We start from the raw sequence: 12659 nt of genomic DNA, 5'->3' as shown, positions 1-12659 counted from the left end.
AAGACAAGTCAGGTTTGGTTACAGTAGTTTCCCAGAGGCATCCAGACATTCCGTAAAATACATGGGAAGGGTATCCGGGATTTTTCCGGGATGATTAAATTTTTTGTTCATTCACACTGCCATGACTACCCGGCACCTGATGATCCCGGAAAGACACGTGACCTATTGAAAGTCCCGCCCTCTCTTCTACGCAGCGTCTGAAGTTTGCATATTATATATTATTTCTCTCTCCTAGAACCACTCGCGTGCATTTTTGTTTATGATAAGACTATAAAGGAGCGCGTGACGCGCCGTTCTAATGCTGGTGAATGATCTCAGCTTCTGGGTGGATATTTGACGAGCTCCCTGATCTCTGCTTTGATACAGTTTTCAGACATTTCTCATCGTGATTGTTTATATGCATTAAAAAACTGCATTTTGAGGAGCTGAACGATATATCTTGTTGGGATTACGCGCGGGTATTTTCGTTTATTATAGCTCAAATGAGCATGTGACGCGATATATTCTTTTATGCCGCTGAATGATCTCCGTTTCAACGCAGTAAGTAATGAGCTAACTTACCTGATATCTACTTCAGTCCAGTTTGCTGACATTTCTCGTCGTGAATGTTGTAAATCCCTCATTTTAAAGAGTTGAACCAACTTCATGTTGCCATGACACACGCATCCTCACTACGGCACGTGCGTCATTGTTTATGTGTCTCATTTATCATTTCCTGATAACTGCTTCAATCTAGTTTGCAACATTTCTCGTGGTGAATGTTTATATGCATGTTATCTCTCGTTGTAAGGAGCTGAACCATAACTTCGACACGCCCATTACGGCATTCGTCCGGCTTCTTGTTCACACAGAGGGTTACCCGAGTATCTTACTAGGTCCTCTTTCCGGCAATGATCCCAGAAGATTAACGGGACGAGTTTTTGTTCACACAGACGCTTGTCTGGCAATTTTACGGGTATTTTCTGGGACCAGAGGTCTGTGTGAATGGGGTTTATTTGTGCACTCTAAGAGAAAGAAGTACAAAAGTTGTCACCGGGACGGTACCTTTAAAAAATTTCCTAATATATACCACTTGACAACCAGTGCCAACTTTTTTTCTTGTACTTTTTTTGAGAGCGTGGTGAAGTGGTGCTAAAATTGCAAAGGTCTGGAGATTATGGCTGATGTTAATTCTGTTAAAAACACAATCTGGTGGTTAATGCATGTTCTCCATCATAACATGTAATGGCACTATGTATTTAGATCTGTTAAACGCCACCTCCATCAAAAATAGGATAACCGTATTAACCGAATGCTCTCGGTATCAAATACTTTTGCCTCAAATCCACCTCAGGTCAATCAGAAATAGCGATTTGTTGGCAGAATTCATTAAAAGCTTGCATGCACTTAGAGTAATTGCCATTAAAGTGAAATTACTAAACCTAAACATAACAGCCTAATTAAAAAAAGCTCATTTACAAGAAAACACGTCAGACGCACTTTTGCAGCTTATGCCCTTAGTAATTCATGTCCATTCTATGATGCACCATCAAATAAAAAATAAGAAATTGTGAGGTTCAAATAATTTGTGTTGAATGTATGTTGAAAGTATGCTTAAATGCAATTTCTACTACTGTATAAAGCAGAGTATAAATGTTTACTTGACAAATGTTAGGTGCATATATGTGTTGCATAGATGTTTTAAAGGGGACATATCATGAAAATCAGACTTTTTTCATGTTTAAGTGCTATAGTGAAAATGTGAAAAGGACCAACCCAGTAACTTAGTTTTGGTAAATTATTCTTTGCAAGCATGTGAAAAAATAGGTCATTGAAATTTGTCTCCCCCTGTGATGTCAGAAGGGGATAATACAGCCACTTAATCTGCACTAACCACAGCACTGCCATTTAGTGCAGAGATCAGCTTATTTGCATTGTAAAGGACACACACCAAAACAGCACATTTTTGCTCACACCAACAAAGTGGCAATTTTAACACACTATAATAAATTATCTATATGGTATTTTGAGCTAAAACGTCAGATACATACTCTGAGACACCAAGGATTATTTTACATCTTAAAAAAGTCTTGTGAAATGTCCCGTTTAAATAGCGAGTTTTTTACATTTATTTGTTGTGTATTGTATTGTAACACAAACTGAGGCACACCTCAATGCTGAGTTCAGCATTAGTGGAGTTAGTTACTTTTCATTGAATAGACACATTTCATCCAAACCTTTTCTTTATATTTATAGCAGAGAGGGCGGCGTGTTCAAGGGCAATGTGATAACAGCACAGAAGTGAAAGGTCATTCCAATACAAGAGCCATTCATGCCTTACACATAGACTTCTCTATTAAAAATCCTTATCCTTTAGGATACTAGAACTCATATTATTATTATTATTATTATTATTAGTAATAATATTAATTTACGTTCTGAACGTGCAAAACTATAGATGCGTGTGTGTTAGTGGTTGTGTGTTTTTTTTCTAAACAGAATCCTCCAGAGATGGAGTTATGGGTGACAGGATGAAAAACTCATTAAGAGATAACAGGAAAAAAGAGAGACATAACCACACAGTATCCTATCTCTCTGTCGCTTTTGTTGTGTGCATGTGTGGGGGCAAAATTTATTTACTGTGAGCATTACTCCACAAAGGCATCTTTTTTATGTGTGCTTTTAATCCATCATTTTATACAGCTCGGACTGTAACTGTGGGTTCACACCAGATGCGTGAGTAGATTACATACAAAGTCAATGCAAAGACGCAATCAGACACATCCTCGCGTGGGGCGATGCGAATGACGCGAAATCCCGTGCTATTTGCCTCAAACGCGTCTTCGCCCAAGTTGAAAATATTCAACTCGAACTAAAAATTGAACACAAAATTAAATCCCACTAGTAATCTAGAGCAAGTAACGCGATGCCCCGGAATTGGTGTGTACGTAGGATGACTGTGAGTTCCCACCAGATACTAGTTCAACAATTTGCGCGATTAGATTACATACAAAGTCAATGCAAAGACGCGATCAGATGCCCTCACGTGGAGCAATGCGAATGACGCAATATGGGCGGTGCATTTGCCGCAAAAATACGCACTATTTGCCTCAAACGCGTCTTTGCCCAAGTTGAAAATATTCACCTCAAGCGAAGAATTCACATGACACAAAGTGAAATCCCGCTAGTAATCTAGAGCGAGTAGCGCGATGCCCTGCGTTTGGTGTGTACATAGCATAACTGGGAGTTCACACCAGACACAAGTTCAACGATTTGCGTGAATAGATTACATATAAAGTCAATGCAAAGATGCGATCAGATGCGTCCTGGCGTGGGGCGATGCGAATGACGTGATATGGGCAGCAGGTTTGCTGTGAGATCGCACGCTATTCTCCTCAAACGCGTCTTCGCCCAAATTGAAAATATTCAACTCGAGCTAAAATTTTGCATGACACGAAGTAAATCCCGCGAGTAATCTAGAGCGAGTAGCGCGATGCCCCGCGTTTGGTGTGTACATAGCATAACTGGGAGTTCACACCAGACACGAGTTCAACGATTTGCGTGAATAGATTACATACAAAGTCAATGCAAAGATGCAATCAGACGCGTCCTGACGTGGGGCGATGCGAATTACGTGATATGGGCAGGAGGTTTGCTGTGAGATCGCACGCTATTCTCCTCAAACGCGTCTTCGCCCAAATTGAAAATATTCAACTCAAGCTAAAATCTTGCATGACACGAAGTTAAATCCCGCGAGTAATCTAGACCAAGTAACGCGATGCCCCACGTTTGGTGTGTACGTAGCATGACTGTGAGTTCCCACCAGATACTAGTTCAACGAATTGCGCGATTAGATTACATACAAAGTCAATGCAAAGACGCGATCAGATGCGCCCTCACGGGGGGCGATGCGAATGACGCAATATTGCCCATATTGCGTCATTCGCATCGCCCCCCGTAAGGCAAAAACATGCGCTTATTTGCCTCAAAAGCGTCTTCGTCCAAGTTGAAAATATTGCATGTCACAAAGTTAAATCCCGCGAGTAATCTAGAGCAAGAAACGCGATGCCCCACATTTGATGTGTACGTAGCATAAGTGTTGGTTAATACATGCACTCGAGAAACTGTGGTTTCCCTGTGTACAGAGTTGGGTAATGACTAAAGTCAATGGCCTAACAGTTTATTATGAACAAAATTTTTAAAGAAATATAGAACTACACTGTAAAAAATGATATTATATCAACATATGTTTTTATGACTTTTATAACTTTTTTTTCACAAGTTATCACAAGTTAAAACTTAAAAAGTAGGCTGAATTTACTTTGTTCAAACTTAATGCTGCATTTTTATAGTCCACGCACACATAAATAGAAAAACACATTCATCTCATCTGCCCTTTCCTGAGTGGGCTGAGTTCTTGAGTGTATCTGTCACTAGACAAATATGAATGTTGTTTATCTCCATAATGTTTCAATGTAGCCCCTGCTTGTCAAACAATGATGAGTTATTTTTGGAAAGTGAGTCCCCTTTCTTATCAGATCTTCTTACCAACACACACACACACACATAGAGGATAGATACGGTACAGGGAGGGATGGATTGGTCCTGGGGTTAGTGAAGACTAAATATAACCTCTTTCATTTAGAGGAATTCCCAGTGCGAGTCTGATAAACCCCCTCCGACTCTTTCTCTGATAAAGACTGTTTAAGTGTGTGTGTGCAGTATACTGGATTGAAATTTTGCTGTGTGTCCTTCTATTTGAGCTACATTGAATCAAATTCGGGCTGACAAAAGAAGACAAATTCACGTGGCACACACACACGCCATAGCCAGTCTCTCTTGCTTTCTCCCAAATCACGCTGTCTCTCCTATATACAAGTGTGAAGTAACAAAGTCCAGACAACTCTGTCCTCTCTGAAGACAACAGATGTGAGAAAGTCCAAGAAAATCCTAGATGAGAGATTGAAAGATCAGTGGGGAATGCGGACGGAAATCGTTTCTGAATAATAGCCGTTATTTGGCGCTCTCAACTTAAATCTACCATGTCTGGATCTGTAATGGTGTGATATCTGCTCAGCTATGGATTGCTAATATTTTAGGCGTGTTTGGCAACATTTTGTGGTATCGTAGCTTTACCGACTGATTATGTGTTGATGGAGTTGGTATGAATCTTTTTATTTTTTGTTTTGGTTTTCTAAATTTTATTTATTTTAAGTCTGTAATTGTTTTTGGTTTGCTGTGCTTATCATGTTTGACCCCATCAGTGGAAATAATCGCCTCTTTTGTATCTTTTTGTTACAGACAGACAGCAATGCCAGTTACTTGCGGGCGGCGAGGGCGGGGAACCTTGAGAAAGTGCTCGACTACCTGAAGACCGGTGTCGAAATCAACATCTGTAATCAGGTATGAATACTTTCTGTTACTGCATGGCAGCATGTTACACGCATTATTTAAAAAAACAATACTATTATCATCATAACACAATGCTTCAATCCAACAATATTTTGGTACATAAAGTAAGATGTTATAGTATTTATAAATATATTAAAGAGCCAGTAAGATGCAAATGTAAGCGTCCTATCACTGTTTATATGTCCCGGACAACAGGTTTAAATGCATGCAAGGTCAAAAAACACTGTAATTTCATCAAAATATAAATTTAAAATTACCCCATTTCTTAGAGATCCCCAAACGATTCGTGTGAACTAAACCTCATCTTTCAGTAGCCTACTCTGCTCTGATTGGTCAACTGACGCAGTCTCCGCACAGACCACAGATCAGTGGCACAGTGTCGTAACAATAGTGCAACATGTATTGACCTAGTGCTAACATAGGGTGACCATACGTGCCATTCTTCCCGGATGCATCCTGGCCAGGATTTCGGTGTGTCTTCCGGAAGGCGTATTTGTTGACCGCATACGCCATTCAGTTTAAAATATAAGACATACAATCGTAGTTTCATTCTTATCTTAAAATGTAACAGTTGTTTTTCTGTAATAATAATAATAATCCTCTATGACATATACGGTCGACAAATACTATTTCCGGAAGACGCTAAGTTAGTGCACATGCGTTAGCCGCTTGCTAACGTGACTTTCTGACAGTATATTAAGAGTCTAAACACAGACATCAATACACATCATTCATCATTAATCCAAGCAATAAAAACGACGACAGACACTACCATTTTCACTCATTTAAGCAAGTATGTAACTTACAGGTTGTGGTAAGGAGACGCATAATGTTCCAAATAAAGTGGGTACTGAACCATATGGGTATCTTTTCTCCTTGAAAAAGTCATTTTAACCACTGATTCTTCATATCTTCATCCTTTGGTAGTGAAAACAACACAAACTGAAAACACAGCGTGATATGATGTTTACACACTAACTAGCTGAAGTGTCTGTGGGCAGGTCATAGTTTTCGTTTCTCCCGGGCAAGGCTGTAGGCGGAGATTATTATGCAAAGTGTTCGCATTACATGGATAAAGACAGGCAGGAGATTCAATCCGTATGACGACTTGTTTTAGCGATTCAGAGTCGACTCCCTACTTTAGAAGCCAATAACTTTATTAATCATGCACTTTTTGGTTCAACTACTTTGCACATTGTTTACATTGATGGACAGCTACGACACACTGCAATACAGGCAATTTTCGATTTTGGATCTGTGTGGCTCTTTAAATGAATATTTTTATTTAAATATTTTAGTTTAAAAAAAAGTTATGTTGCTATGATTATTTATTTATTCCCTGTTAAAAAGTTCACCTTAGACCAGCATAAATTTCCACACTGTTCAGGCTGGTTTTAAGATGCTGGTCTATCTGGTGGACCAGCATAGGTATTAGCAAAACTTAGCTGATTTACATATGTGTGTTTCAGAATGGGTTGAATGCATTGCACTTAGCATCCAAAGAGGGGCATGTGGAAGTGGTGGCTGAGCTGCTCAAATTGGGCGCCAGTGTAGATGCAGCAACCAAGGTCAGTCTCTCTCTCTCTCTCTCTCTCTCTCTCTCTCTCACCATACACACACGTTAAGCCTCCACTGCTGTACAAGATGTTTGTATCACATGCTGTTCTATGCTCCTGCGAACACGTTCACACTGGGTATTAAAAGCCTCTAGTATTGGATTCACTCTGTAGGAATGTGTGTGTGGTGAGGTTAATTGCGGGCCAGCGGAAACAACACAATCTAGCGGTGGGTACGGAATGCCCAGCGGTGTTGGATTGAGGGGTGGGGGGATGCCGGTCAGACAAAAGTGCCAAATAGATGGGGTGACACAAACAGGTGGTCGAAAGATGACGTTCATTTCTGTCTCTATTTCTAATCCAGAAAGGAAACACGGCGCTGCATATTGCCTCGCTGGCCGGACAGACGGAAGTCGTGAGAGAGCTTGTGACCAATGGGGCCAATGTCAATGCACAGAGCCAGGTACATACTACCCTAACCACAAACGCCCATTTAAAACACACATACAAACTGGCTTGGATCATTTAGCTGTACAAATACACGGCAGCTCACGGACACAATACATATCTGTCATAGTGATGCTATTTTGGGGATCCAGCGGGCATTAAATACACATGCAAACATGAGCTTGGAAAGATATAAATGTCACCTGGAGGTGCCAATAACAAGTATTTCCTACACTGAGCTAAATATACTTGATGTTGATATAGTATAAAGACTGCAGTGAGGGGCCATATCATTTACTTTACTTACTGTAGTGGTTTATTTTTTCTAGAAGGCTACTAATAGTGTTACTGACGATATCGTGCACTAACACTTGTCATAATGTCCACCCCTGATCCTTGCTACTGTACCATTATGTAAATCTATTATGATTAAATAAGAACTGGTGTAGTTCCCACTGTCCTAAATACATTGTAAGAAAAAATGGTCGCAAGCTGTCACTGGGGCAGGATCCTTTTGAAAGGTCCTAATATGTACCATTTAGGTACAGATGTATATTTGGTACTAATATGTATCTTGAGGTACTAATATAAACTCATCAGATGCAAAGGGGTGATTCTCACGAAATCCAGACTTTGAAGGTGTCCAGCATCAGATTTTTTTAAAAAAGCCCTTGAAGCCAATTTTTTTTGCACATATAAGATTAAGGTCTGAACTTACTATAATCATTATTTTTAGAGGATTTAAAAAATATTTCCTTTAAAATTATTTAAATTTTTTAGATTATCATTATCAAAAATTATCATTACCGCAACATGATATTACAATAAATATATGCATTTACAAACTCATGTTTCGGTAATGAGAACTAAAAAGTTGTCTAGGTACTATGAAAAACAAAATTTCAACTTTTATCTGGAGAAAAAAAATAAGAACTGCTTACCTGGTAGCCATCTTGAGTGTCACAGTCAATTATGTCCCTTCCAACTATTTTTTTTTGTTGTTGAAAATGTTAGTTCATTGAGGACTTAAACAATGATTAAAAATTGTTGCGGAGGATGAAACATTTTTTTCTTAGACACATCTATATTCCTTATTATTGTCTCTACATTTACCAATGATCACCAAATATCACATGTTTATTTACTGTAAATGTTTATAGTATAACATGTACTGAAGCTTTTTATTTTTTAGATTTTTTAATTATAAATATTTCCATGTCAAAGGACACATTGCGTTAATGAGAATTTTTCCCTTAAATGTGGAAAAAACTACAAAATTGGTTTGTATGATGCCATTTGAAATCATGTGCAAAATAGTAAGTGAAGAGATGTTTGTTACTGTTTGCTTCTTATTTTGATACTCTTACTTTTTTTATCAAAATGTTTCATGGCACCTCATAATAAGTCTAATTTCGCGAGAATCACCCAAAGGTGATTTTTTTAAGCTGAGGAACAATGTTTGACCATGTTTCTACGGATTTGTACAGAGGTGTTGATATGTAAATGTGTATCTATATGACTTCCAAATGACCTGATTTTGGGTTTTGAACATTACTATGCAGGCCTACATAGTATATTGAATTATTTTATTTCCAAAAAGCAAAAAAGTTCCGGCTATCTGCAGTATATGGCATTAAAAAAAGTATAAAAAATGCTCAGACATACGTAATTGATAATTGTGTGTTTGTATGTCTGCACGATGCTCTGTCATCACAACGCACTGCCGCCTTCTTACCTGCACCGTCAGCATCCTTGTGTTGCCATGGGAACAAGGTCATAGAGGTTACAGTGGGGGGATGTGATGGAGGTCCGTCTCCTCTGGGGAAATCTCAGCTGATTTCTAAAATATCAAGAATGACAGTTACCATGGCAACCTGGGTGACTAGCTACTGCTTATGAAAAAATTCAAATATAACTTTTAAATTATTTTTCACACATTTGCCTCTCTTGCTTTCTGTTTCTCTTTTTGATTGATTTTTCTCTGCTGAGTAAAGGAGGGGGATTGCTCAGCAGAGTGTAGCAAGGATGAGTGTGTGTGTCTATGCAATTTTGTACATTGAAAATATCTGGTGGAAAAAAACAAATATTGTGGATTTAAGTGTATAGTCTATAGTCTCCCTATGCTGGCTTTATATATGTACTCTCCGTATATAGAATGTATATTATAAGATATGGGACACACTGTATGGCACTGAAAGTGATGCAGGTGGCATTCTGACTCAGGGGCATTTTTAAATCGGGGCCAACATCAATGTTTTAGAACATAACCGCAATGCTTGATGTTTGAACTTTTCTTCTAATAATGTATTTAGTTTTAATGCAGATGATGCTTTAATTGTATAAAATAAATAAAATGTTAATTTATTCATTACAGAATGGCTTTACCCCGCTGTACATGGCTGCTCAGGAGAACCATCTGGATGTTGTGCGTTTTCTTCTGGAGAACAACTCCAGCCAGAGCATCGCCACAGAGGTTTGTGTGTCTGAGTGTCTTATTGATTTCTGTGCTGGGACTACTAAGTTACCTTAAGACTTTTACGGATAAGTGATTTGTAAGCCCCCTTTCTCTCTGTCTCTCTCTCTCTTTCTGTTTTAAGTCCTTTATTTTACTGTACAAAATACTGTATGTAAAACAAGGTATATTACTCAATACTCAGGTCTCTCTCTTATGTGTTATTCTCTTTAGGATGGCTTTACTCCGTTAGCTGTAGCCCTACAGCAGGGTCACGATCAAGTGGTTTCTCTATTGTTAGAGAATGACACAAAAGGTAAAGTGCGTCTGCCCGCGCTCCACATCGCCGCCCGGAAGGACGATACCAAATCTGCAGCTCTGCTCCTTCAGAATGACCACAATGCGGATGTAGAGTCTAAGGTCTGTCTGACAGACGCTTGCAAACATGTTCAGCCATTGATCTGTTTTCATGTTTTCTCTTTCACTTTTGTTTAAGTCACACAATCTTTCACCAAAACAGCACAATCTTCACTTATACACCTTTACAAACTACACATTTTAAGCACTTTTGTACATTAAAAGTAAAACCTGTACAAACCTAATCGTTGGTTTAAATGAACCTAGATAATGTCCATATTTGACCCCCAAACATTGGTTAAAACTAGGGATGCTCCGATCGATTGTCCGATAATGCTTGCTATGCTTCTCAATGAATTACGGTGAAATGCCACTACATCCAAAAGCCAGAGGGCACTCTCGTGCAGAAACACAATATGCGCTGCAGACGAAGAACCATACACACACAGCAATGACAGAGGCTGTGTCCAAAACCGCATACTGTATAGTAGGTACTGAATAAGATGAAGTACTTAATTCTTAAGTATGAATAGTACTGTATAGTATGAATCCTGGTAGTATGAATGAGATTCGTACGTACTACATCCGCCATGTTGCTACATACGTCGTCATCACGTCATGTCATTTCAGCGCGAAAACAGCCGCATGCCTCTTCTTCTTCGTTGGATAACTCCTCTCCCGGGGCATCATGGGATAGTGAAGTGTCCATCGTATGCACACTGCAAAATCTAACCGGAAGTAGTAGGTCATCCGGGTACTTTTCGCATACTGTTTTTCGAATACTATGTATTCGGACATACTACTTGCCTTGCCTACTGCTTTTCGCATACTATATAGTATGAAGTAGGCGGTTTCGGACGCAGCACAAGGCTTTGAACCGGTTCATGGAACATAAACGAAAACCAGAAACTTTTGATGTTTTGCAAGGAACAGAAACAAAACCAGAAACTTTCAAAAAATGTATGTTCCGGAACAGAATCATTTATTTAAAATAAGGGTAACCGGTTAATACAGTTATTTTTTCCATTCTTCGACAAGATTTCTGTGCAATATTTAAATAGGTTGAAAGTTGATAATTTGCGCGTGTTTCAAAGGCTTGCAAATGTTAACATTTAAGTGATTTTAAACAATTTAACCGCAAAAAGGCGCTAAAGTGAGCAATTTTCTGTATGCACAGACGCACATGCGGTTGAATGTGTCCGGTCCAACTCCAATCAAACGTGATTATTACTTAAGGAAAATTATGTAGACTAATAATTTAAGTTTAATGTCCTAATGACCAGCCTACTTATTTGTATGTCCTACAGCTGACATGGAACGTTATTAACCGGTTCGGGAACTTTATTATTTGGTTCTAACCGGTTCAGGAACGTCAATTTTAGGGTTGACCGAAAACCAGACACGTTAAAATACGGTTTCTGTTCAGAACAAACCAATTGGGAAAAAAATCTGGTTCAAAGCCCGGGCTATGACACACCGCTCCAGGAAATGGCTTAAGGATATATTTATATTGCTGTTCTTCAAACCTTTTCAGAAATTTCCATGATAATAAAGAAAATGTAATAATTATGTTCGACGAGTGTTTCTTTTTCAAATGCATGTTATAAACGACTCAAACTAACAGCGATTTCAGATTGATAAGGACTTACTGATCAAAAGCCGTAGTACATAAAATAGCTGTGAATAAGATCGGCTGTCCGATTCAGTGATTGGGCATGTATTTTTAGTGGATATCGGCATTGATCAGAGCACCCCTAGTTAAAACATCCCAGCATTCTTTGATAAAACATCCCAGCACAGGTTAATTTAAACCAAACATTTAGGTTTGCCCTTATTTTGCCCAACCATGGGATAAACAACCCTGCACTTTTGTGTGTGTGTGTATAATGTACTCACAAGCAGTTTAACATAAACACGACTATACACATTCGGCCTTTCTTTAAATCTTATATGTTTTATGTTTTAACACACTTTAATTTCACATACAGTTCTGTTTTTAGTTTGTTTTTGTTTACTTTTCAGTGTTCACTAACTGCCCATTCTTTCCTTTCCTCACGTTTCAACGTAGATGATGGTGAATAGAACTACAGAGGTATACACCTGATAAACATCGACCCCTCACCTCCCACCCCTGCTTTGCCTAAAACTCCCCCTAGTGTTGTTCCCACCCCCTTCTGTACCATCTCTATTTTTGTATCATTTCCTGTTTTCTCTTCTCTGTGGCTATGTATCCTCCCTCTCTGGGGATGGAGGAATGAGACCATGCTTTGGGTGGAGGGCTGAAGCATGCTTTGATTTCTGCAGCTACAGGCCGGGGTTCCACACCTAAACATGTAGCTTCTGATTGGAGTTTGTATTAGTCTTTTGATTGGTTGCAGGTAATGATGTTGACTTTGGTGAAGAGATACTAATACTAGTGATGGGCAGTCCGGCTCTTTCCATAGATTCGGCTCTTT

At 39.0% G+C, this 12659-nt stretch overlaps 1 protein-coding gene and 1 long non-coding RNA gene across 11 annotated transcripts in view; one reads left to right on the top strand and one right to left on the bottom strand.

Annotated features, from left to right (window-relative positions):
• The window catches only part of ank3a (ankyrin 3a), a 124558-nt gene that overhangs the window by 27153 nt on the left and 84746 nt on the right, over positions 1 to 12659 (top strand). For 6 of the 9 annotated variants that reach the window (XM_073869315.1, XM_073869317.1, XM_073869314.1 and 3 more), the window contains exons 2-7: positions 5281 to 5382; positions 6861 to 6959; positions 7312 to 7410; positions 9769 to 9867; positions 10081 to 10266; positions 12272 to 12295. In XM_073869315.1, coding sequence (XP_073725416.1) covers positions 5281 to 5382; positions 6861 to 6959; positions 7312 to 7410; positions 9769 to 9867; positions 10081 to 10266; positions 12272 to 12295 — 609 coding nt within the window. The remainder of the gene's footprint in view (positions 1 to 5280; positions 5383 to 6860; positions 6960 to 7311; positions 7411 to 9768; positions 9868 to 10080; positions 10267 to 12271; positions 12296 to 12659) is intronic. The other 3 variants (XM_073869322.1, XM_073869320.1, XM_073869319.1) reach the window with 1 other exon arrangement.
• Positions 1 to 12659, bottom strand: part of LOC129417529 (uncharacterized) — a 93771-nt gene that overhangs the window by 79981 nt on the left and 1131 nt on the right. For both annotated transcript variants that reach the window (XR_008635788.2, XR_008635787.2), the window contains exon 2: positions 9130 to 9234. This is a non-coding gene — a long non-coding RNA (uncharacterized lncRNA). The remainder of the gene's footprint in view (positions 1 to 9129; positions 9235 to 12659) is intronic.

The sequence above is a fragment of the Misgurnus anguillicaudatus genome, chromosome 7, assembly GCF_027580225.2.
Source record: "Misgurnus anguillicaudatus chromosome 7, ASM2758022v2, whole genome shotgun sequence".
Taxonomy (NCBI): domain Eukaryota; kingdom Metazoa; phylum Chordata; class Actinopteri; order Cypriniformes; family Cobitidae; genus Misgurnus; species Misgurnus anguillicaudatus.
Note: the sequence above shows the minus strand (reverse complement) of the source record. Positions and strands in the feature narration are given on the sequence as shown.